This window comes from Rhinolophus sinicus, chromosome 14 (assembly GCF_057876585.1).
Source record: "Rhinolophus sinicus isolate RSI-liver-muscle chromosome 14, RSI-T2T, whole genome shotgun sequence".
NCBI lineage: Eukaryota > Metazoa > Chordata > Mammalia > Chiroptera > Rhinolophidae > Rhinolophus > Rhinolophus sinicus.
In genome coordinates this window covers 31,860,444-31,887,291 of record NC_142514.1, presented here as the reverse complement: position 1 = coordinate 31,887,291, position 26,848 = coordinate 31,860,444, and the positions used below count along the sequence as shown (strand labels likewise).

The window sequence follows — 26,848 nt, the reverse complement described above, 5'->3', positions numbered from 1 at the left end:
ATGTCTATTTGCATAATTAAGAAACTGAGGCAAAGAGGAATTGAAGGATACTGGACTTACAACTCAAGCATCCTGCCTCCTGAGCTCTTTGTATCATAGTATGAGTCCATAGAGACATTCCAATGCTCTTGTTTAGGCAATACGTAGTTACCCAGCTCTTGAATAAGCCTTTCTGGAAAGGAAATTATTAATAGTTATTTTGAGGATGTCACTCTCACTGTTTTAAGTTTTTTGTGTGGCTACTGTTTTGCTAGGTGACAGAAAGGAGGAGTGACTGCTGGTATACTGCTGGTGGCCTTCCAGGAGACAGGAATTAAGTGTGAAGATCTAATTACGTGATGCAGTATCATCAAAACCAAGTTTATTCGAGAGAAAGCATTCTCATTCTAAGAAGTTAACCTAGTTTATATATTTCCGTGTGTACACACACACACACACACACAACCTACACCCTTAAACTGACTATAAGAAAAATGATTCTTTTTGTAAACCACAGCTCCTTTCCTTGTCATTGGCTGAAACTACATTCATTTTCATGCATTAGCACCTGCTCAGGGGTCTGGTGAATCAAAAGAGCAAAGAGCAAAATGGTTTTAATTGCCCAAGCTTTACTAGAGCCTTTCTTGCACTCAGAAACACAAAAGACTTTGAGTGATGTCAGAGGGCTATACTGAGTGAGAAGTGCTTTCCTTTAGAACTCTCAGCAGATGATTCCCTCACTGTGCTGAGACGTTGTTTTGTACAGATGAGTTCATGAGCCCGTCTTCAATCCAACAGTGAGAGCACCACAGAGCACTTGTCAGTTTCAGTTGCCTTGAACAATTGCCCAGGAAACCAGGCAAGCATCAGAGTTCACTGACTTGTCATTGGTGCGTTTTTGTAGAATTGTATTTGCTAATTACTTTTATAAAGTTTTGTGTACATAACTTAAACTGTATAGTCATATTCAATATGTCATAGTAGTTACGAGTACAGGCTCTGGAGCTAGTCTACTTGTGTTTAAATTCCAACTCTAACTTTTTACAGGCTGTGGGATTTTTCGACAAGTTCTTTTACCTCTGAGCCTCAGTTTCCTCATCTGAAAACGGGGGATAATAAATGAACCCATCTTGTAGTGAGGATTTAATTAGTTAATACATGGAAAGTACTTAGAACACTTAGCACATAGTAAGTATCCAGTAATTGTTAGCTAATAAAACAGCTCATATTTTATCTTTTAAAATATGGGTTGAAAATTGGCAGAAGCATAACAGCTGTCCATTTGAGGTATAAATATGAATTATGGAAAATAATCTTGGTGCTTCACTATTATTAGCTTGTGTATAAATTATTGTTAACTGTGCTCACCATCACAGGAAAATTATTTAATTATTGGCTGATTTCATTTTAATCACAAAATCAGGAATTTTATAAACATGCTTAATTCTCTGTGAATCATGGATATGAATATATAAATTAAAAATTCAGTTTAGTGTTCATTTATTCATTCATCCTTAAACAAACACTTATTAAGCCTTTACATGTGCCTGAGATGAAAAAGACATAGCCCCTGCTTTTAAGGAGTTCATTATCTAAAGGGAAAAGAAACATAAAACCTATTATTACCCTGATGTCAAGTGCTATAAGAGAGATATGACTGACAAAAAAAAAAAAAAAAAAACTCAGAAAGAAGCATTTAATTCTCCAGAGATTAGGGAAGATGTTCCAGAGTAGGTTTCATTTGAGTCTAGAATTAAGGATGAGGAGATGAGAAGGGTCACACCTGGTATGGAAACTTCATATAGGCATAGAGGCTAAGCAAACAGCATAGTCAAATATCTGCAGGTAGTTCAGTGTGTTGAGAAGTGGGAAGCAAGTGGAGAGAGGCCACATCATAAGAAGTTTGATCTTTATCCTGTAGTCAGTAAGGAACCATTTGAAAGATTTTAAGCAATTCAGTTCAGCAAACATTTTTATAAATGTTGATTCCAGGCCAGACTCTGTGAGTTACCAAGAATATAAAATGAATAGGTCACAGTTTAGTAGGAATGACATGATTTTATTTCTCTTTTAGAAAGATCATTCTGTTTGTGTTATGGAAGATGAGTAGATGGGATAAGAGTTGGAGGCAGGAAGATTCGTTAATCCAGGCAGAAGATTATTATGATCTTAATCTGAGGCAGTATGACGGGAGTTGAAGGGGAGGAGCTAGAATGGAGAGATACTTAGGAGGCAGAATCCACTGGATTTAGTGACCCTTTTGGATAACGGAGCAGAAGGAGAAAATAGGATGAATACCAGAGTCATGGCTCCTGCCTGCCTCTCCAGCCTTATTGCATGCTACTTTAATCCTTTCTGTTGGCTTTCTAATTGCTGCTCTTCTTTCTGTTCTATGAACAGTCTATGTTCCTCTCAGCCTTAGTACCTCTGCAAGGCACCTCAGCACCTCTGCACATGTGGGTTTTTTTTTCCCTACCAGGAGCCCTGTTTATTCACTACTCTGCCATTTCACCTAATGAATTCTTTTTTTCTTTTTTTTTTTTAAGATTTTATTGGGGAAGGGGAACAGGACTTTATTGGGGAACAGTGTGTACTTCCAGGACTTCTTTCCAAGTCAAGTTGTTGTCCTTTCAGTCTTAGTTGTGGGGGGCGCAGCTCAGCTCCAGGTCCAGTTGCTGTTGCTAGTTGCAGGGGGCACAGCCCACCATCCCTTGTGGGAGTCGAACCGGCAACCTTGTGGTTGTGCTCCAACCAACTGAGCCATCCGGGAGGCAGCTCAGCTCAAGGTGCCATGTTCAATTTTAGTTGCAGGGGACGGAGTCCACCATACCTTGCGGGACTCGAGGAATTGAACTGGCATCCTTGTGGTTGAGAGCCCACTGGCCCATGTGGGAATCGAACTGGCAGCCTTCGGAGTTAGGAGCATGGAGCTCCAACCGCCTAAGCCACCGGGCTGGCCCATGAATTCTTATTTAGTCTATAAAATTCTCAAAATGTTATTTCCTCAAGGAACTCATCTCTTAACCACCAGTCCCTAAACTAGGTCAGGTCTTCCCTATTATATGCTTTCCTATCATTCTGTACTCCTTCATAGGACTTCGCACAATTAGAATTAAATCATTACCTGTGGACTTAGTTGTTTCCCTAGTTAGAATATAAGTGCCATAAAGTTGGGGTTTATTTGGTCTTTTCACAGATGTATCCTTGGGACCTAACATACACTGTGTTTCTCCCAAAATAAGACCTAGCCAGACAATCAGCTCTAATGTGTCTTTTGGAGCAAAAATTAATATAAGACCTGGTATATTTATATTATATTATATTATATTATATTATATTATATTATATTATATTATATTATATTATATTATATTATATTATATTATATTATATTATATTATATTATATTATTATTATACCAGGTTTTATAGTAATATAAGATCGGGTCTTACATTAATTTTTCCTCCAAAAGACACATTAGAGCTGATTGTCCGGCTAGGTCTTATTTTTAGGGAAGCACGGTAGTAGATGTTAATTAGTTGAATGAATGATTTAACCTTGATTTAAGGTTTAAAAGAAAAAAGAGATAGAGAGAGTAACATCTGTATGTGTTTGGGCTCTTTGAATTTGTTATAGTCCCTAAGGGAAAGACATGTGCTATAACGTTTTGGTTACCAAATTGAATCTGACCAGGGAGACCACATGTTGCATATTCTCTGCGATTTGTCCCTATTAGGATTCCATTTTTCTATTAATTTGGTAATTGAGTATCTTTGTAGCTGACTGTATGTAAAAAAGGATTAAAATTGAGTTGGTATGATTTAGCAATATCCTAATTAAAAGTACATATTTTTAAGAAGCAATACCAAACATGACTCATTTTCCTAAGAAAATGAGGTTGGTGTCTTAGAAACATTATAATGGAAATAAAATGTGATTGTTAGGAGCTTAGACTCTGAAGTCAGACTGCCTAGGTTCCAATCCTAGCTCTGCCACTTAATGGCTCTATAAACTTAGGCAAGTTAATTTTTCTAAGCCTCAATTTCTTTACCTACAAAAAAAATGGGACAATAATGGTAGTAAACACAGAACGTCGTGGGGAGGATATAATGCTTGTCATAGGACTTAGTGTCTAGCACATATTAAGTGCTCAAAAAAATGTTAGTAATTAAAAATTATTTTTTATCAAAAGAAGCAATTAACTGTATTCAGAAAATATATTAATTTGAAGGAAACTTTTTACAGATTTATTTTTCCTAGTTTTTAAAGCCTAACATGTTCCAGAATGTGAACTTATGGTCATTTTAATTTCCATTATCATGATTATAATCATGCAATAAAGTTGGGGCATATTGCATAATTTCTCTGCACCTGTTCCTCATCTGTGAAATTATTGTCTCTTAGGTCGTTTGTTGTTTGATTGTGGGTAAAATCTCTCTCTTGTGAACTAGACTATAAGCTCCATAAGCATACATGTTAAAGCTTCTTCATTTAATATGATTTAGTTCAGCAACTGGGGCACCAGGTAGAAAATATGGAGATGATGTTTGGCTAAGCCATGAAAAACATAGGATTTTCTTATTTGGAGAAATTTTATTTATATTTTCCGCAAGTGGAAAACTGGTCCTTGGTACTTTCTGGGTCCATGCCGTGGATTCCCCAGCCTTGATCCTAGAAAAGAAAATTGTTTAGTAAACAGTTTTAATCATTACCACTTCCCATTTCCTTTTGTGCCACCATTCAGTTTAGAAGGCAGGAGAATCAGAACTCTTTTAAGCCATGAGCTACTTGTAGGTTTTTAACAATTTCTTGCTAATCTTGACGTTCTTAGAGCTTTTGCTGCACATTTAAGCATGGTAAGCTCTATCAAGAACCACCTGCGAAGAAGTTGGTTGTTAGGGCTGTGAGGCCATTTCTGCACACTTTTACTCCAGGGTAAAGACTTTTTCTAGATTGTGTGTTCCTTAAGAGCAGTACCTGAGTTGCTATGACCCTTGTGTCTTTGGCAGAGCTTACCATGTATATAGGATACACCCAGCAAATAGTTTCTGAATTGATTGACTGAAATGCAAAATGAAAATTTTCAAGTTTCTTACTAGACTCTCTAAACACACTTTCTTTGTTTCCTTAGGCTTCCATCTCAGTGGCACAGTAACTGAGCCAGCCACTACTTCTGAACCAGCAATGACTTACAAAGTTGCAATCAGTTTTGATCGATGCAAAATCACTTCAGTGACTTGTGGCTGTGGGAACAAGGACATATTCTACTGTGCTCATGTGGTAGCGCTCTCACTCTACAGGATCCGTAAACCAGACCAAGTCAAATTGCGTCTTCCTATCTCAGAAACCCTTTTCCAGATGAATAGGGACCAGCTACAGAAGTTTATTCAATATTTAATCACAGCACACCACACTGAAGTTCTTCCTACTGCACAGAAACTAGCAGATGAGATTCTTTCCTCCAACTCAGAAATCAACCAAGTGAACGGTAATTGTACAACATTTTTGTTGCTAAAAATCTACTGTGTTGCTTTATTGTTTAGAGGTTTGCAATTATATGTTTAGAGGTTTGTTTAGAGGTTTGTTTAGAGGTTTGCAATTATAATCGCTTAACCTTAATTCATTCTATCCAAACAGTTATGTATTTAAGCTCTTAGTTCATTAAAGCAGTCCAGTTGTCTACCTGAGAAAGGTTTTGGCAAAAAAGGACTGAGAAAGTTAGAGTTATACTGATCTAGTTTATGGACTTTATTTGTCCATGCAACCCCTAATCCCAGGAGCCTGGAATATTTTAGACTGTGAGAAAGCATGAAATAAATTTTGTTATTCAGTTCTTCTCTGTCTGACTTATTTCCCTTAGCATAAACTTTCCAGCTCCATCCATGTTGTCATAAATAGTAACATTTCATTCTTTTTTATGGCTGAGTAATATTCCATTTTATATATGTACCACAACTTCTTTATCAATCATCTGTTGATGGACACTTAGGTTGCTACCATATATTGGCTATTATAAATAGTCTGCAATGAACATACGAGGGGTACATGTATCTTCTCAAACTTGTATTTTGGATTTTTTTGGATAAATACCCAGAAGTGGAATTGCTGGGTCATAATGTAGTTCTATTTAATTTTTTGAGGAACCTCCAAACCATTTTCTATAGTGATGGCACCAATTTGCAATCCCATCAACAGTGCACGAGTATTCCCTTTTCTCTACGCCATTGCCAGCTCTTGTTGTTTGTTGATTTATTGATGATGGCCATTCTGACAGGTGTGAGGTGATATCTCATTGTGGTTTTTATTTGCATTTCTCTGATGATTAGTGACAGTTGAGCATCTTTTCATATGTCTACTGGCCATCTGTATGTCCTCTTTGGAGAAATGTCTATTTAGGTCCTCCACCCATTTTTAAATCAGATTGTTAGTTTTTTAGTGTTGACTTGTGTGATTTCTTTATAAATTTTAGATATTAACACCTTATCAGATATATCATTGGCAAATATCTTCTCCAATTCAGTAGGTTGTTTTTCCTTTTTGTTGGTTTCCTTTGCTGTGCAAAAATTTTTTAGTTTGATGTAGTCCCATTTGTTTATTTTTTTCTTTTGTTTCCCTTGCCCAAGACAACATATCAGAAAAAATATTACTAAGAGCAATGTCAGAGAGTTTACTGCCTATGTTTTCTACTAGGAGTTTTATGGTTTTGGGTCTTACATTTAAGACTAATCCATTTTTAAAAAAAAAAATTTATTGGGGAACAGTGTGTTTCTCCAGGGCTCATCAGGTCCAAATCATTGTCCTTCAATCTAGTTGTAGAGAGCGCAGCTCAGCTCCAAGTCAGTTGCTGTTTTCAATCTTTAGTTGCAAGGGGCACAGCCCACCATCCCATGCGGGAATTGAACCAGCAACCTTGCTGTTGAGAGCTCCCGCTCTAACCAACGGAGCCATCAGGCTGCCCCTCCGGAAGCTCGTTGTTTTCAATCTAGTTGTGGAGGGCGCAACTCACTGGCCCATGTGGGAATCGAACTGGCAACCCTATTGTTTAGAGCTTGCGCTCTAACCAACTGAGCCATCCAGCTGCCCCAGTCTTTAATCCATTTTGAGTTTATTCTTGTATATGGTGTAAGAAGGTGATCTAGTTTCTTCTTTTTTTTTTTTTTTTTTTTTGCATGTATCTGTCCAGTTTTCCCAACACCATTTATTGAATAGACTGTCTTTACCCCACTGTATATTCTTGCCTCCTTCATCATAGATTAAATGATCATATAGGCGTGGGTTTATTTCTGGGCTCTCTATTCTGTTCCATTGATCTATGTGTATGTTTTTATGCAAGTACCATGATGTTTTGATTATTATAGTCTTATAGTTTGATATCAGGTATTGTGATACCTCCAACTTTGTTCTTCTTTCTCAAGACTGGTGTGGCTATTTGGGGTCTTTTATGGTTCCATATAAATTTTAGGATTATTGTTTGAGTTGTGTGAAAAATGCTGGTGGTATTTTGATATGGATTGCATTGAATCTATAGATTGCTTTGAGTAGTATGGACATTTTAATGATGTTAACTCTTCCTGTCCATGAGCATGGTATATGCTTTTATTTATTTGCGTCTTCTTCAGTTTCTTTCCTCAGTGTCTTATAATTTTCTGAGTACAAGTCTTTTATCTCTTTGGTTAAATTTATTCTTAGGCATTTTTTTTGATGCAATTATAAGTTGGATTGTTTTCTTAATTTCTCTTTCTGATCATTCATATTTGGTATATAGAAATGAAACCGATTTCTGAATACTAATTTTGTATCCTGCTATTTTACTGAATTCATTTATCAATTCTAATAGTTTTTTATGACAGTTTTTTCTTCCTTTTCAATTTGAATGCCTTTTATTTCTTTTTATTGTCTGATTGCTGTGGCTAGGGTTTCTAATACTAGGTTGAATAAAAGTGATGAAAGTAGACATCCTTGCCTTGTTCCTGATCGTAAGGAAAATGCGTTTAGCTTTTCACCATTGAATGTGATGTTAGCTGTGGGTTTGCCATATACAACTATGGCCTTTATTATGTTGAGGTGTGTTCTCTCTATTCCCACTTTGCTGAGAGTTCTTATCATAAATAGATCCTGGATTTTGTCAATTGCTTTTTCTGCATCTATTGATATGATCATAAGATTTTATCCTTCATTTAGTTTATGTGGTATATCACATTAATTGATTTGCAGATATTGAACCAACTTTGCTTCCCAGGAATAAATCCTAGTTGATCATGTTGTGTGATCTTTTTAGTGTATTGCTCGATTTGGTTTGCTAATATTTTGTTGAGGATTTTTGGATCTATGTTCTTTAGGGATATTGATCTATAATTTTCTTTTTTTTACAATGTCTTTGGTTTGGGGATCAGAGTAATGATGGCCTTGTAAAATGAGGTTGGAAGCCTTCCATTTTCTTGATTTTTTTTGGAATAGCTTGAGAAGGATAGGTGTGAATTATTTTTTGGATGTTTGGTAAAATTCACCTGTGAAGCCATCTGGTTCAGGACTTTTGTTTGTGGGGAGTTTTTGCTTACTGATTCGATTTTGTTAGTAGTAATCAGTCTGTTCAGATTTTCTGTTTCTTCCTGATTCAGTCTTGCTCCAGCCCAGATTTTCTGAGCTTTAGACTCTGTATTCAACTGACTATTCCATATCATAGAGACATCCCAAGATCAATATACCCAAAAGTGAATTTCTTCTTTCCCAAACTTGCTCAATAAATAGCTCCACCATCATGATAAGAAACCTTATTGTCATCCCTAACACCTTTTTCATTCTTATAATCCACATGCATTCCTTTGCAAGACCTGTTAATTTTACCTCCTAAGTGTATTTCATCATTTTCCACCTCTTTATATATTTAGGGTGATACTGCCATCACCCTAAATCAAACCACTGTAATCTCCCACCTAGATTGCTACTGTAGCCTTTTAACTGATCTGTTTCCATCTCCACTATTGCTCCCTTCTATTCCACTCTCCATGCAGCCATCCAAAGTAACTTATCTGTAACTACAGAATTTTTACATATTGCTTTTTGTTTAAAATCTTCCAGTTGGTCTCCTGTTGCTCTTAGGCTAAAATCCGAATTTCATATTGCCTACAAAACCTTGCATGATCTGGCTTTTGCCTATGTTTTCACATGATATTCCCTCTCCTTGGAATGCTCTTCCTATCCTCACCCCCTTAATACAGAGATACTTAATTACCACAATAATTTATGACTCCATGTCTTTTTCAACAAAAAATACACACAGTGTTTCCTCTACTCTCTGCCATGCTAGCTTCTGTTCATTCCTCAGGTGTCCACTTAAATGTCACTTTCTCAGAGAAAACTTCATTGACCTGTCTTTCTTTCCACACAAATAAGTACATGTGTGATTTTTTTGGTTAACATCCCTTTCCCCGGCTAGTTTATCAGCTCCACAAGGACAAAGGACTTTATCTGCTTTGTTTATCGCTATATATGTCCAGTCTTTGTCACAGGCCCTGGCACATAGCAGTCTCTCAATAAATATTGGTTGAATAAGTGAAAATGTCTTAGAAAATCCTTCTTGGGGCCTTTTGCCAGTTCATGCTCTCTCAGATGCCTTTGATTCCTTAAACAGTTACACCAATACCTTGTACTTTGCTGCCTGGATGCCTCAAATATTGACTTACTCCCTTTCTTGCTACAACAACCCATTTTGGCAGCTCAGTTTCTCATTTCCTGACCTCATTGTATACCAGCAAACATTTACACAGTTTACCTTCCTTTCTTTCCTATAAAATAAATGAACCCTTTTGAAGTTTTAGGTGAAATTTTACTCTTAGTAACGCTCCAGGTTTTGCCTTACCCTTGCCCTATCCCAGCAGTTTTCTAGTCTGCACACTAGGTATTTATAAACTGCCTTATTTTTCTTTTTTTCTTTTTTTTTTTTTTTATTTAATTAGTTTCAGGTGCACAAGACAAAGCAAAACTTAGACATTTATCATTTATATCCCTCACACTGTGTGAACCCCCCTCCCCCCATCCACTATCCCTCTGTACGTTCCCAAAACCTCTCACCTTCCCCTTATTCCCACCCCCCCGCCCCTCTAGCAACCCTCTGTTTTTCCTCCATGTTTCCAAAACTGTTTCTGATTAGTTCATTCACTTATTCTTTTCTTTAGATTCCGCATATAAGTGAGATCATATGGTATTTGTCTTTCTCTTTCTGACTTATTTCACTTAACATAATGTTCTCTAGGTCCATCCATGTTGTTGCAAATGGTAAGATTTCTTTCTTCTTTATGGCTGCGTAATACTCCATTGTATAAATGTACCACAGTTTCTTAATCCAGTCATCTACTGATGGGCATTTCGGTTGTTTCCAGGTCTTGGCTATTGTATATAGTGCTGCAATAAACATAGGAGTGCATAAAGATTTTTGAATTGGAGTTTTGGATTTCTCCAGATAGATACCTAGGAGTGGGATTGCTGGATCATAAGGTAGTTCCATTTTCAGATTTTTGAGATATCTCCAAACTGTTTTCCATAGTGGCTGTACCAATCTGCATTCCCACCAACAGTGCACCAGCGTTCCCTTTTCTCCGCATCCACGCCAGCACTTGTTGTTTGTTGATTTATTGATGATAGCCATCCTGACTGGGGTGAGGTGGTATCTCATTGTGGTTTTTATTTGCATTTCTCTAATGGTTAGTGAGGTTGAACATTTCTTCATATGTCTGTTTGCCATCTGTGTGTCCTTTTTAGAAAAATGTCTCTTCATGTCCTCTGCCCATTTTTTAATTGGGTTGTTTGTTTTTTTGGAGTTGAGTTGAGTGAGTTTTTTATAAATTTGTGATATTAACCCCTTATCAGATATATCATTGGCAAATATATTTTCCCAATCAGTAGGATCCCTTTTTGTTTTATTGATGGTTTCCTTTGCTGTGAAAAAGCTTTTTAGTTTGATGTAATCCCACATGTTTATTTTTCCTCTTACTTCCCTCGCGCGAGGGGATATATCAGTAAAAATCTTACTCCGGGTAATGTCTGTGAAGTTTCTGCCTATATTTTCTTCTAGGAATTTTATGGTTTCAGATCTTACATTTAAATCTTTAAGCCATTTTGAATTTATTTTTGTATGTGGTGTAAGGAGGTGATCCAGCTTCATCTTTTTGCATGTGTCTGTCCAAGTTTCCCAGCACCATTTATTGAATAGACTGTCTTTACCCCACCGTACATTCTTGCTTCCATTGTCATAGATTAAGTGGCCATATAGGCATGGATTTATTTCTGGACTCTCTATTCTGTTCCATTGATCTATGGGTCTGTTTTTATGCCAGTACCATGCTGTTTTGATTACTGTAGCCTTGTAGTATAATTTGAAGTCAGGTATTGTTATACCTCCCACTTTGTTCTTATTTCTCAAGATTGTTGAAGATATCCGGGGTCTTTTGTTATCCCATATAAATTTTAGGATTATATGTTCTATTTCTGTGAAAAATGTCGTTGGTAGTTTGATAGGAATTGCGTTGAATATATATATTGCCTTAGGCAGTATGGACATTTTAACTATATTAATTCTTCCTATCCATGAACATGGTATGTGTTTCCATCTATTTGTATCTTCTTTCATTTCTTTCTTCAGTGTCTTATAATTTTCTGAGTACAGATCTTTTACTTCTTTGGTTAAATTTATTCCCAGGTATTTTATAGTCTTTGGAGCAATTGTAAATGGAATTGCTTTTTTAATTTCTCCTTCTGATGTTTTATTATTGGTATATACAAATGCAACTGATTTCTGAATATTAATTTTGTATCCTGCTACTTTACTAAATTCATCTATCAGCTCTAATAGTTTCTTGGTGGAGTCTTTAGGGTTCTCTAAATATAGTATCATATCATCTGCATATAATGACAGTTTTACTTCCTCCTTACCGATTTGGATGCCTTTTATTTCTTTTTCTTGTCTGATTGCTGTGGCTAGAACTTCCAGCACTATGTTGAATAGAAGTGGAGAAAGTGGGCAGCCTTGCCTTGTTCCTGATTTTAAGGGGAATGGTTTTAGTTTTTCCCCATTGAGTATGATGTTAGCTGTGGGTCTATCATATATGGCCTTTATTATGTTGAGATATGATCCCTCTATTCCCACTTTCTTAAGGGTTTTTATCATGAATGGCTGCTGAATTTTATCAAATGCTTTTTCTGCGTCAATTGATATGATCATATGATTTTTATTTTTCATTTTGTTAATGTGGTGTATCACATTAATTGATTTGCGGATGTTGAACCACCCTTGCATACCAGGGATGAATCCCACTTGATCATGGTGTATAATCTTTTTAATATATTGCTGAATTCTGTTTGCTAGTATTTTGTTGAGGATTTTTGCATCTATGTTCATTAGCGATATCGGCCTGTAGTTTTCTTTTTTTGTGGTGTCTTTGTCTGATTTTGGGATCAGGGTGATAGTGGCTTCGTAAAAAGTGTTTGGGAGTCTTCCCTCCCTCTGGATTTTTTGGAAGAGTTTGAGGAGAATAGGTGACAATTCTTTTTGGAACGTTCTGTAAAATTCACCTGTAAAGCCATCTGGTCCAGGGCTTTTGTTTGTTGGGAGATTGTTGATTACTGATTCAATTTCCTTGGTGGTAATCAGTCTATTCAGGTTTTCTGTCTCCTCTTGAGTTAGCCTTGGGAGGTTGTATGCATCTAGGAAATTGTCCATTTCTTCCAGGTTGTCAAATTTGTTGGCATACAGTTGCTCATAGTAATTTCTTAGGATTTTTTGTATCTCTGCGGTGTCTGTTGTCACTTCTCCTCTTTCATTACTGATTTTATTAATTTGGGTCCTCTCTCTCTTTTTTTTAATGAGTCTGGCTAAAGGTTTGTCAATTTTGTTTATCTTCTCTAAGAACCAACTCTTGGATTCATTGATCTTTTGTATTGTTTTTCTGGTTTCTATTTCATTTATTTCCGCTCTGATCTTTATTATCTCCTTCCTTGTACTCCCTTTGGGCTTATTTTGTTGTTCTTTTTCCAGATCCCTTAAGTGTGAAGATAAACTGTTGATTAGTGATGTTTCTTATTTCTTTAGGTAGGCCTGCAGTGCTATGAACTTCCCTCTTAGGACTGCTTTCGCGGCATCCCATAGATTTTGGGTCGTTGTATTTTCATTTTCGTTTGTCTCGAGATATCTTTTCATTTCTTCCTTGATCTCCTGTTTGACCCATTCATTATTTAGTAACATATTATTCAGCCTCCATGAATTTGTGTGTCTTCCAGTCTTTTTCCTGTAGTTCATTTCTAATTTCATAGCACTGTGGTCAGAGAAGACAATTGGTATGATTTCAATTTTCTTAAATTTATCCAGACTTGCTTTGTGGCCTAACATATGGTCTATCTTGGAGAATGTTCCATGTGCGCTTGAGAAGAACGTGTATTCTGCAGCATTGGGGTGGAATGCTCTGAAAATATCGGTTAAATCCAAGTGGTCCAATGTGTCATTTAAGGCTGTTGTTTCCGTATTGATTTTCTGTCTGGAAGACCTGTCCCTTGTTGTCAGAGGTGTGTTGAAGTCCCCTACTATGATAGTGTTACTGTTGATCTCCATCTTTATGTCAGTCAATATCTGTTTTATATATTTAGGTGCTCCTATGTTGGGTGCATAGATGTTTACTAGGGTTATATCCTCTTGTCGAATTGATCCCTTTATTATTATATAGTGTCCATCTTTGTCTTTTAATATTTTCTTCATTTTAAAGTCTATTTTGTCAGAGATAAGTATTGCAACTCCAGCTTTTTTCTCATTTCCATTTGCATGGAATATCTTACTCCAACCCTTCACTTTTAGCCTGTGTGTGTCTTTTGATCTGAGGTGAGTCTCTTGTATACAGCATATACAAGGGTCTTGCTTCCTTATCCATTCAGCCACCCTATGTCTCTTGATTGGAGCATTTAAACCATTTACATTTAAAGTGATTATTGATAAGTACATAGTTATTGCCATTTTTAAATTTGTGGATAAATTGTTTTCGTCTTTCTTCTATTTACAGAAGTCCTTTTAGTATTTCTTGCAATGCTGGCCTGGTGGTAATGAATTCCTTTAGCTTATTCTTTTCTGGGAAGCTCTTTATCTCCCCGTCAATTTTAAATGATAGCCTTGCTGGATAAAGCAACCTAGGTTGTAGGCCTTTGTTTTCCATCACTTTGAGTATCTCCTGCCACTCCCTCCTGGCCTTCAATGTTTCTGCAGAAAAGTCATTTGATAGTCTTATGGGAGTTCCCTTGTATGTAACCCTCTGTCTTTCTCTTGCTGCTTTTAGGATTCTCTCTTTGTCTTTAATCTTTGCCATTTTAGCTATAATGTGTCTTGGAGTGGACCTGTTTGGGTTTATCCTGGTTGGAACTCTCTGCACTTCCTGGACTTGTATGTTGGTTTCCTTCATCAGGTTAGGGAAGTTTTCAGACATTATTACTTCAAATATGTTCTCAATCCCTTGTTTCTTCTCTTCACCTTCTGGTATTCCTATGATGCGCATGTTGTTGCGCTTGATGTTATCCCATAGGTCTCTTAAACCATCTTCATTGTTTTTTATTCTTTTTTCTTTCTGTTGTTCTGTTTGGGTGATCTCTGCTAACTTGTCTTCTAAGTCGCTGATTCGATCCTCTGCTTCATCTAACCTGCTGTTAATTCCTTCAAGTGAGTTCTTTATTTCGGTAACTGTGTTCTTTAGTTCTAACTGGTTGTTCGTTATGATTTCTACATCCTTCTTGATGTCCTCTCTAAGTTCCTTAAACATTCTTATCATCAGTATTCTGAACTCTGTCTCTGACAGTTTGGTTACCTCTGCTTCATTTAGTTCCATTTCTGAAGGTTTCTTCTGTTCTTTTATTTGGGATATGTTTCTTTGTTTCCTCATTCTGGCTGACTCTCTGTGTTTGCTTCGATGTATTAGGTAGATGCCCTGGAGTTCTTAGTTCTTGCTGGATTAGTATATAATAAATGTCCTTTATATTTGACTTGCACTACTTCGTTCTTCTCCCCTGCGTGTGCTCTAAAAGTGACTCTTGTGTTGTGTATATTGTCCTGTTAAAGAAGATCCTTAATTGCTTTTCGCTTGTGAGTAGGTGGAGTTAACTCCTAGGCTGACTAGTTGTGAGACTTGGCTTTGCCCACGCAGGGTATTCTGCTGCGTGAGGATTGACCGCTTAGATGTGGTTTGCCCTTTGGCCTCTATGTGCCTGTAAAGAATCCCCTCTGAGTGTGTCACTTGTAGGTCAAACCCGGTAGTACTCTGGCTTGGTCTGGAGTTGGCCGCTGGGTATGTTGAATCTTGTGCCTCTTAAGCTGGGCACTGGTAGGGCAATTACAGAACAAAGCAAATCACCAAGCACAACAATAACAACAAGGAAAAAGTCAAATACATTCACATGTAAAAAAACAATCGACAACCCCCACTCGACACAGGGAAAGATGTCAGAAATATAAAGACAAATCAAAACAGAACAAACAAAAAACAGCGCCAGTTGTGGCTTAAGCCCACCAAGTAATCTCCAGGTTGTTCTCTGCTATAGCACAGAGTCCCCACTCGACACAGGCAAAGATGTCAAAAATATAAAGACAAATCAAAACAGAACAAAACAAACAAACAAACAAACAAAAAACAAACAAACAAACAAACAAAAACCACAGCACCAGTTGTGGCTTAAGCCCACCAAGTAATCTCCAGGTTGTTCTCTGCTATAGCATAGAGTCCCCACTTGACACAGGCAAAGATGTCAAAAATATAAAGACAAATCAAAACAGAACAAAAACAAACAAACAAAAAACAAACAAACAAAAAACAAACAAACAAACAAACAAAAAACACAGCGCCAGTTGTGGCTTAAGCCCACCAAGTAATCTCCAGGTTGTTCTCTGCTGTAGCACAGAGTCCTCACTCAACACAGGCAAAGATGTCAAAAATATAAAGACAAATCAACACAGAACAAAAAACAAACAAACAAACAAAAAACAAACAAACAAAAAACAAACAAACAAAAAACACAGCGCCAGTTGTGGCTTAAGCCCACCAAGTAATCTCCAAGTTGTTCTCTGCTGTAGCACAGAATCCCCACTCGACACAGGCAAAGATGTCAAAAATATAAAGACAAATCAACACAGAACAAAAAAACAAACAAACAAACAAAAAACAAACAAACAAACAAAAAACACAGCGCCAGTTGTGGCTTAAGCCCACCAAGTAATCTCCAAGTTGTTCTCTGCTGTACCACAGAATCCCCACTCGACACAGGCAAAGACGTCAAAAATATAAAGACAAATCAAAACAGAAAAAAAAAAAAAAAGACAGCGCCAGTTGTGGCTTAAGCCCACCAAGTAATCCCCTGCGTATTGTGTAGGTAGAGCCGGTCACCTGATGCCCAGAGTGACTCTGAGGCTGCAGCTTTAGATGTGTGGGGCTGAGGGGTCTGGACAGTAGGTTTTACAAAGTCAGTGCAGTTTCTGCCCTTGCCGGCACATATGCACACCGAGAATAGCACCACCAGCCCTGTGTCCAGCTCTCCTGAGTCTTAGGGCACCTCTTCCCTGTGTGTGTGTGTGTGGCCCGCAGGGAATTCCTCAGCTGCTGAAAGCTGAGTGCTGTATCTGCCACTTACTGCTGATCCCTGGGAGTGCCTCCGCTGATGTAATTGCCCCGCCCTAGGCAGGCCAGAAAGGGTGGGGGCTGGGGATGGAAAGAGGGGTCTTCTCTTTCCCAGTCCCGCTGTCTTAACACTCTTCCCGCAGGCCAGAAAAGGTGGTGGCTGGAGGCGGAAGATTCCCAGCTCCTAGCCTCCTCCCTGGGCCCGCCTGTCTTCCCGGAGCCGGGGCTCCAAGGCGCCTCTGTAATCTGCCGTTGCTCCTTAGTGCAGGGGCTAGATCAAGTCTCTAGAAAGGCGGGGGTAGGGTCGGAAGAGCGGGGGAAGGTGCCCAGGCACGGAGTCTGTGTTCCTTGTCCGGCCCAAGGACCAACTGAGGTTATTAGCTGAAGTTAATGCTGGATATGCTGCCCCTGCAGCGGGAGAGGTCCACTGTGGGACGCAGGGCAAAACGCCCACCTCGTGGCTTCCGGGCTCTCCTCCGTCCTGGGATAACCTGCGTATCTGTAGCCGTGGGTGTGGGCTGGAATTTCACAGGCACAGGTGCGGAGCAGATTTCCACAACCCAAGGGTGGGGGCCGAATTTCTACCGCCACAGGTGTGGACCGCGATTCCAACCCGCGTCCCCACCGCCGCCGCAGGTGCGGCGTGTCTCCGCTCCGCTCCTTTCCTTCTTTCCCTGCTCGCCCAATTTTTCCCCACCTGCAAGAAATCCCTGCGCGAGTCTCTTCGCTGTTCTGCGTGATGAGCAGAGAGTCCTTTGATGGGTTATAAGCTTCCCGTTTCTGATAAGATCCGACGGAGAACCCAAAAAGTGCGCCCCGCTGCCGCCATTCCTATGACGTCCTGCCTTATTTTTCTTACAGCTGCTGCCACTACGACCACTGAGGCCCAGAAAATTCTCCAGTTTTCTCCATACCTTTTCACAACCTTAGAGGGGATGTCATTGCACACTTCCAGCCAGTTGCTTAGAGCCAGATCTCCTGGTAGACTTTGCCCTGCGCCTACTGTTGAATCTCCTAATTGAACTACCCAAGGGTCAGAATTGGTGTTCAGACAATCTCTGCTCCTTGCTTTTGGAACAGCAGTTCTGCTATTTCCTCGTCCTTATGCTTAACAACAGGGTTCTCAGAGGACTCGTCCTTGGTTTATAGCTAGTTTATCTCATTTTATCTCTCTCTCTAACACTACTGAAAACTAGAATCATTAGAGGTGAGACTGTCTTCTGCATTTTTAACATTAATCCCAAGTGATAATTCAGTGTATTAACATTTGAGAATCACTCACTAGTGAGAGAACTCTATTATTCTCCAAGTGATGCATTATTCTGACCAATCCGATACAGGTATACCTTGGAGATATTTCAGGTTCATGTCCATACCACAGCAATAAAGAGACCATCACAACAGAGAAAGTCACATGAAGCTTTTGGTTTCCCAGTGCATATAAAAGTTATGTTTACACTGTACTGTAGTCTATTAAGTGTATAATAGCATTATGTCTTAAGAAAACCAATGTACATACCTTAATTTAAAAAAAATACTTTTTTGCTAAGAAATGCTAACCATCATCTGAGCATGTTGGAAAGATGGCTCTGATAGACTTGCTTGGCACAGGGTTGCCACGAACCTTCAATTTGTAAAAAGCACTATATCTGTGAAGCACAATAAAGCAAAAGTGCAATAAAGCGAGGTGTGCCTGTGTTCTGTGTAGTAGCATAGGCCCCAAAAAATGATTTGGCTGTCTTCACACACACCACCCAGCTTACATTCAAGGGCCTGAAACCAGCTGGTGGATCACAGAAATAGGAGGCTAGAGGCCAAAGTATAGCCTTGTAGTAAAGAACACAGACTTTCGAGAAAAACCCACATGTAGATCCTGGCTCATATATTTTCCATCTGTTACATTACTTACCTGTAGAAGCTTTCGTTTTTTTCATTTTAAAATGAGAATAATAATACCACCTCATAGAGTTTTTACAAGAGTTCACTGAAATGTACTCAACAGATATTCATTGAGTACCTACTATGTGCCAAGCACAGTTCTACACATTGCAAATATACGAGCAAACAAAACAGTTTAGTCCTCAAGGAGCATACATTCAAGTGGGGATATGTATACACATAAAAAGTGCTTAGACTCTGGCATGTAGAAAGCACTCTATGAATGGTTGTTATTAACAAATATTTAAGGATAAGGAGGAGTATATTTGTTTTGCTTTGCCACTGTCAGGATACAAAAGAAGCATACGATATATTATTTGCCCACCTGGAGCTTAAATCTAGATGGTAATGAGACATATATTTGTTCATTCTATAAATATTAACTCTGGTATAATGAGCAAGGCACTGTGAGGTACAAAAATTAATCCCCACTCTTAAAAAATTTCAATTTAGTTGGAAATATATTAGAAATGCAAATTTCAATGTAAAACAAAATGCGACAGGTTTAAGAGAAGTAATAATAAAGTGCTCAGAAGAGTGTTACTCTCTTTATATGCATAGGAGCATAAGATAGACATATTTTGACAGGTGGCAATGGGGTATATGGCTAATTCAGTGGGGAAGTAAAAAAGAGGCTCCCTCCTGCCAAATGAACTAAGCAGTACACGACCCTTAGCAGCATTAGCCTCTCTGTATACTTATTTTATGGTTTCCATTTCTCACTGTAGCCCTGACTCAAGAGCTGAGACAATATTGGCAATGAGAAGGGTTTTTGGCGAAGGAACCAGCTGTGGAGAGAGGGAGGGAAGTAAAGAGAAAAGCATAACTAAAGTCGTAAGGAAATGATGTCGACTTCTGGGAACACTAAGTTTCTAGCCGGAGCGTAGCGTGAGTATAGGGAAGACAGGGCTAGAAATGAAAGATCGGGCCTGAGCACGGAGGGCCCTGAATACCAAGCTACGGTATTTGGACTTCATTTAGTAAGAATCTGAATCATCACGGATGACTTTTGAGCAGGAGAGTGATATGATCAGAACTACTATGTTTAGAATAATACATTTGAAGAAAAGTAGGATGTAGTAGATACAGTAGTCCTCATCAACAGTTCCACCTTCTGCGATTGCAGTCATCCATGGTCAACCGCAGTCGGAAAACACTAATTTGAAAATTCCAGAAATGAACCATTTACAAGTTTTAAATTGCATACCATTCTGAAACCGCACTCTGTCCCGCTCCGTCCTGCTCCATCCCGCCCAGGGCATGAATCATCCCATTGTCTAGTGTACCCACTACCCACCCATTAGTCACTTAGTAGCTGTCTCGGTTATCAGAGCAACTGTCCTGGTATCGCAGAGCTTGTGTTCAAGTAACCCTGATTTTACTAGATAGTGGCCCCAATGCGCATGAGTAGTGATGCTGGCAATTCGGATATGCCAAAGAGAAGCTCTGTCTTTGAGAAAGCGAGAGAAGATTCAGTTTTCATTCTACAAACATTTGCTGGGTGTCTGTCACATTACCAGCCCTGGGCTATAGGTGATTTTAACCATGGATTCAACTTGGAATTCAACTGTGAGCAAGGAGCTGACAGGCTGCTAGGAAAAAGGGATGTGTGAATAACTAAAACTGTGTTTTAAATGGTGACATTGAGGTGAACCGAGATAATGAAAGATATTTTGAGTATAAATTTATAAAATTATATCACCCTGTATGCATCTCTGTCTGTGCTTTGGGGGGCAAGTTTCTAGAATTTATAAGTGTTGACTTCACTTGAGAAGCTACAATTTTATAGTGAACCTTAAGAACAGAATTTTTATTTTCTGAGAAAGTACTTTTTATTTTAAAATAATATGTGTACCTTAAGGCTTATTTGAACTTCATTGAAAGGTAGAAAGAAGAAAAGCATTAATATCACCTTCCTAAGGAAAAAAATCACTGTTTCCATGTTTGTGTATTTCCTTCCAGGCTTTTTCCCCACTAGGATGGTATATGTTGATCTTGGAAGAGGATACAACTGAAATTTAAGTGAATATGAAACTAGTATTAGATCTTTTACATTTATTTTGGACTACACAGTTGACAAAGCCCGGATTAAGGCAGAATACCTTTTTGGGTTTTGTTTTGTTTTGTTAATTTTTTGAGAATTTTTATGAGTTTATTTGAGCCCAACTGATGACATATGCTAGGGAGCAAAAATTCAAATGCTGTCTGTTTTTTAATTTTTTAAATTTAGGTATAGTTGATATATAATATTATATTAGTTATGTTAGTTTCAGGTGTACAATATAGTGGTTTGACATTTTTTATACCTTACAATTTGATCACCCCACTAATTCCAGTAATCATCTGTCACTGTGCAAACTTATCACAATATTATTAACTATATTCCTCTTCACCTTTTGGACCCATCTACCCACCCCCTCCACTCTGGCAACCATCCCTCTCGTCTCTATGAGTCTGTTTTTCATTTTGTTTTGTTTGTTTTTAGATTTCACATGTAAGTGAAACCATGCAGTATTTGTCCTCTGTCTGACTTATTTCACTTAGCATAATACCCTGTAGGTCCATCCATGTTGTCTCAAATCGCAAGATTTCATTCTTTTTTTACTGCTGCGTAATATGCGTATTCCAGTGTGTGTGTGTGTGTGTGTGTGTGTGTGTGTGTGTGTGTACACCCCATCTTATCCATTCATCAACTGATGGATTTCTAGGTTGCTTTCATATCTTGGCTATTGTAAATAATGCTACGATATACATAGGAGTGCATATATCTTTTCAAATTAGTATTTTAATTTTCTTCGGCTAAACACCCAGTGATAGAATTGCTTGGTCATACGGTAGATCTAGTTTTAGTTTTTTAAGGAATCTCCATACTGTTTTCCATAGTGGTTATATTAATTTGCAGTCCCACCAACAGTGCATGAGGGTTCCGTTTTCTCCACAGCCTCGCCAACACATTATTTGTTGACTTCCTGATAATAGCCATTCTGACTAGTGTGAGATGGTATCTCATTGTGGTTTTGCTTTGCATTTCCCTGATGATTAGTGATGTTGAGCATCTTTTCATATGTCTGTTGGCCATCTGTATGTCTCTTTGGAGAAATGTCTTTTCATGTCCTCTGCCCATTTTTTGATCAGATAGTTTATTTTTTAGTTATTGAGTTGTATGAGTTTCTTATATATTTTGGATACCAACCCCTTATGTTATTATCATTTGTGGATATATTTTCCCATTTAGTAGGTCGTCTTTTTGTTTTGTTGATTGTTTCCTTCACTATGCAGAAGCTTTTTAGTTTGATGAAGTCCCATTTGTTTATTTTTGCTTTTGTTTCCCTTGCTCGAGGGGACTTATCCAAAAGATATTACTCAGACTGATGTCACGTAGTTTACTACCTATATTTTCTTGTAGCAGTTTTATGGTTTCAGGCCTTAAATTTAAGTCTTTAGTCCATTTTGAGTTTATTTTTGTATATGGTGTAAGAGAGTGGTCCAGTTTCATTATTTTGCATGTATCTATCCAGTTTTCCCAACACCCCTTGTTGAAGAGATGGTCATTACTCCATTGTATATTCTTACCTCCTTGGTCGTAGATTAGTTGACCCTAGAAGCAAGGGTTTATTTCCAGGCTCTCTATTCTGTTCCACTGAACTATGTGTCTATTTTAGTGCCTGTACTAAACTGTTTTGATTATTACAGCTTTGTAGTATAGTTGGAAATCAGGGAGCATGATACCTCCAACTTTATACTTCTTTCTCAAGATTGCTTTGGAGATTTGTGATCTTTTGTTGTTCCATATAAATTTTAGGATTATTTGTTCTAATTCTGAGAAGAATGTCATTGGTATTTTGATGGAATTGCATTGAATCTGGAGATTGCTTTGGGTAGTATGGTCATTTTAATTATATTAATCCTTCCAATCCATGACCACAGTATATCCTTCCATTTATTTGTGTCCTCTTCAATTTCTTTCTTCATTGTCTAACAGTTGTCAGAGTACAGGTATTTTATAACTTGGTTAAATTTATTCCTAGATATTTCATTATTTTTGATGCAGTTGTAAATGGGATTGTTTTCTTCATTTCTCCTGTGATCATTATTAGTGTATAGGAACGTAACAGATTTCTGTATATTAATTTTGTATCCTGCTACTTTACTGAATTCTTTTATTAATTCTATTAATATTTTGGTGGATTCTTTAGTGTTTTCTGTATATATAGTATCATGTCATCTGCAAATGTTTTTGAATATACTCACAAAGTGCCCTCCTGCAGAATGTGTACCATACGAACTCAAGGGATTCATTTCACTGTGCCCATTCCTCACAGGTGCCCCTGACCCCACAGCTGGGGCCAGCATTGATGATGAGAACTGTTGGCATTTGGATGAAGAACAGGTGAAAGAACAAGTGAAGCTCTTTCTCTCCCAGGGTGGATACTATGGATCTGGAAAGCAACTCAATTCAATGTTTGCCAAGGTGAGATAGGAAAAGGTTGTATTTTGTTTTGTTTTACTTTTTTAAGTAACCTGGGCTCACCACACTTTTGGCTTCATGCGTTCTAGCCAGCTCACTTGATCTAGATGTACTAAATACTTGAAAACTAATGGAAGAGGCTGATCAGAGCAGACCTGAGCAGGTTGCATCCAGGCAGATGTACTAACTCACCTTGGTAGTTATCTTCCTTCTGCTCCATTGTCTAAATGAGTTAGCGTCGCTGAGAAGTTTTAGTAATGAAGATTTGAATCCAAGGCTGCCCGGTGAGGTCTTGAAGAGATTTTTGGTACTGGGGGCTCTCACAACAGGCTTGCTGCTTCTTCTTCTTCTTTTTTTTTTCCTCAACATATTTAGTAAAATATAATTCACATACCATAATTCACCCATTTTAAAATGTACAATTCAGTGGTTTTTAGTATATTCAGATATGTACAGCCATCACCACAGTCAACTTGAGAACATTTTCCTCACCTTAAAAAGAAACCCCATATCCTTTAGCTGTCATTCCCATTCCCTCACTTTCCCCCTCTGCCAGCCCTAAGCAACCACTAATCTACTTTCTGTCTCTATAGATTTCCCTATTCTGGACTTTCATAAGAATGGAATCATATATAATAGTATGTAGTCTTTTGTGACTGGCCTCTTTTACTTAGCATAATATTTTCAAGGGTCATCGTGTTTTAGTATGTACCAGTACTTCATTCCTTTTTATGGGGTATCCATACATAATAGTCCATTGTATGGATATCCCACACTTTGTTTATCCATTTGTCTGTTGATGGACATTTGGATTGTTTCCACCTTTCGGCTATTATAAATAATGCTGCTATAAACTTTCTTATACAAGTTTCTATGTGGAATATGTTTTCATTTTTCTGTAGGAGATTGATGGGTCATGTGATAGCTCTATTTTTTTATTAGTTTCAGGTGTACAAAACAACATAATGATTAGACATTTACACCCTTTACGAAGTAATAACCTTACCAAGTCTACTACCTATCTGACACCGTACATAGCTATTCCAATACCATTGACTATATATATTCCCTATGCTGTACTTTACATCCAATGACTATATATATATATATATATATATATATATATATATATATATTTAATTATAGTTGACATTCAATATTACATTAATTTCAAGCATGCAGCACAGTGGTTAGGCATTTATATAATAATATAATATATGAAGTGGTTCCCCCGATAAGTCTAGTACCCATCTGACACCATACATAGTTTTTACATTATTGACTATATTCTCCATACTGTATTTTACATCCTCATGACTATTTTTTAACTACCAATTTGTACTTCCTAATCTCTTCATCTTTCTCACCCATCCCCCAAACCCTCTCTGATCTAGCAACTATCAGTTTGTTCTCTGTATCTATGAGTCTTTTTCTGTTTTGTTTGTTAATTTATTCTGTTCTTTAGATTCCACATATAGTGAAATCATATGGTATTTGTCTTTCTCAGTCTGACTTATTTCACTTAGCATAATATCCTCTAGGTCCATACATGTTGTTGCAAATGGTAAGATTTCATTCTTTTTTATGGCAGAGTAATACTCCATTGTATATATGTACTACAATGATAACTTGATGTTTAGTTGTTTTAGGAACTGCCAGACTGATTTCCAAAATGGTTGCATCATTTTACATTCCCACCAATGGTGTATGAAGGTTCTGATTTCTCTGTGTCCTTGCCAACACTTGTTGTTATCTGGTTTTTTGATCCTAGCCATTCTAGTGAGTGTGAAGTATCTCATTGTGTACAGCAAGCTTTCTTGGTACATGCAGAGCAGTTGCTTACAGGACAAGTTGCTTCTTTTTGGCTCTTTGGAAGTGCTGTGTTTAGATACTTCATTTTCTCCTCCTCTTCCTTTCCTTTCTCCTACTTTTTTATGATGTGCAGTCACCAATCCCTTGCCCCTCCTCTGTGTCAGGTTCGAGAGATGCTGCGGATGAGAGATTCCAATGGAGCCAGGATGCTGACGCTAATAACTGAGCAGTTTATGGCCGACCCACGACTCACACTCTGGAGGCAACAAGGAACAAGCATGACAGATAAGTGCAGGCAGCTCTGGGATGAGCTAGGTAAGTCCCCATATCTCAGAGAAGTGCTATGTCTGTCCTACCAGCTTGTTCCCTGGCAACAGTGTTAGTGAACACTTGCCATCAGTCATTACATAGATCTTGCTGAGTGAACTTTAGCGCAGCTGGTGGAAGGTTTCGACTCTACAGAGGTCACCCAGAGTAATTCTGAACTCACCTGTGTTGCTTCCACAGCAGTGTGCTTTGTTACTGACATCAGCATTCTGTTCCAGATGATACCACATAGAAGCCTTTACTGAGAGAAACCTCTTCCCATGGCTTCTGTTGCATGGCACTAGCCTGGCTCTCCAAATACTTATCAGCCTTATTTTTCCTCGCTTTCCCTGGGACGGTTATTCTTTTTCACTCCTAAGCAGACCTCTTAGACATAGGACAGATTCCAAGACTTGGGCCTTGGACTTCTTTTCTTCTTTCTCTATACTCCCTTGAGAACTTCTTTTTTTTTAATATGGTTTCAGAGCTTACCTCTGTGGTGATCTCAGCTTCATCTTCTTTCCATTTATCTGACTTCCAGTCCCATATTAGCAGCTACCCTTTGGCCATTTCACTGAAAATCCCCTGGTCACACTAAGCTTGAGAAATCTAAAGATAACTCAGGCCTCCTACAAATAAATAAATAAATAAATAAATAAATAAATAAATAAATAAAAGGCGGGGTGAGAGTTCCCCTGACTCTGGTATTGGCACCACCATTCCTTACTCTACAAAACTTATTGTCAAGCACTCATTTTTCTTTTATGCCCTACATCTAGTCATCAACTTCATTTGATTCCCCAATCTTCAAAATGCAAGTTAGTACCCATTCTCACTTTTATTTCCCATCACCACTGGTCTTGTTGAGAGCCTTGGGACTTTGAGATTAAATTAGAACTGTGGCCTCCCAAATGGCCTCGCTGTTGTACATTCTTCTTATCAAGGCCACATTCTTTGGTCATCATTTCTCTTTATCATTCCCCTGCTCCAAGGCCAGTTTTGTAGTGCTAACACTCAGTTCCTCTCCATGTTGTCCAAATCTTCCCCCAAACTCACCATCCAATCATGGCCTCACTTTTGGGTTATACTGAAAAAGTTCTATATGGTGTATTCTAAAAGTTCTAATGCAGCTCTCCTTGGTACTTCCCCCATCCCAGAAAGCAACAACAAACCTTCCACTCATACAAGATAGCACAAGAAAAAAACTGCAGCTTAGGATTTTAGTGAGTTCTTCTGGACCTAAGCCCCTGAAGCACATATTTTATAGTCTTTTATAGTGCAGAAAGCCTTGGGAGGTAAGGTTTAATGACTCTGGGACTGCACTTGGTTACTTTGGGGGTGGTAAGTGTGCGGTTTTGGTTTGGTTGCTGAGGCTTTTTGATACCACCTGGAGCACTAATGGCTTTAGAACTTACATTAATAATGAATAGCTACATTATTATTATGTGCTAGTCTCCCTGTTAAAGATTGTACTCACATTGTTCATTTAATTCTCACAACAACCCTATGAGGTCATTGTGTGTTTATTGCAAAGAAACAGATAGCTCTGGTTACTTCTGGATACAGAATAAAATAAAGAGTTATAGAAAACTTTCTCCGCCTTGACACAATCACACTTTCTGAAGTACAAGAATGTGGCACTATTAGTCTATAGCTACTGGTACAACCAGTTGTGACCAGGGTCACATGACACAATGTATGGAAACTTGGA

The 26,848-nt window shown here is 38.1% G+C and overlaps 1 protein-coding gene across 5 annotated transcripts in view; it reads left to right on the top strand.

The window, feature by feature from the left end:
* The window catches only part of ZSWIM5 (zinc finger SWIM-type containing 5), a 145,151-nt gene that overhangs the window by 75,150 nt on the left and 43,153 nt on the right, over positions 1 to 26,848 (top strand). For 4 of the 5 annotated variants that reach the window (XM_074334625.2, XM_074334626.2, XM_019716552.3 and 1 more), the window contains exons 2-4: positions 5,111 to 5,467; positions 22,874 to 23,022; positions 24,996 to 25,146. In XM_074334625.2, coding sequence (XP_074190726.2) covers positions 5,111 to 5,467; positions 22,874 to 23,022; positions 24,996 to 25,146 — 657 coding nt within the window. The remainder of the gene's footprint in view (positions 1 to 5,110; positions 5,468 to 22,873; positions 23,023 to 24,995; positions 25,147 to 26,848) is intronic. The other variant, XM_088791099.1, reaches the window with a different exon arrangement.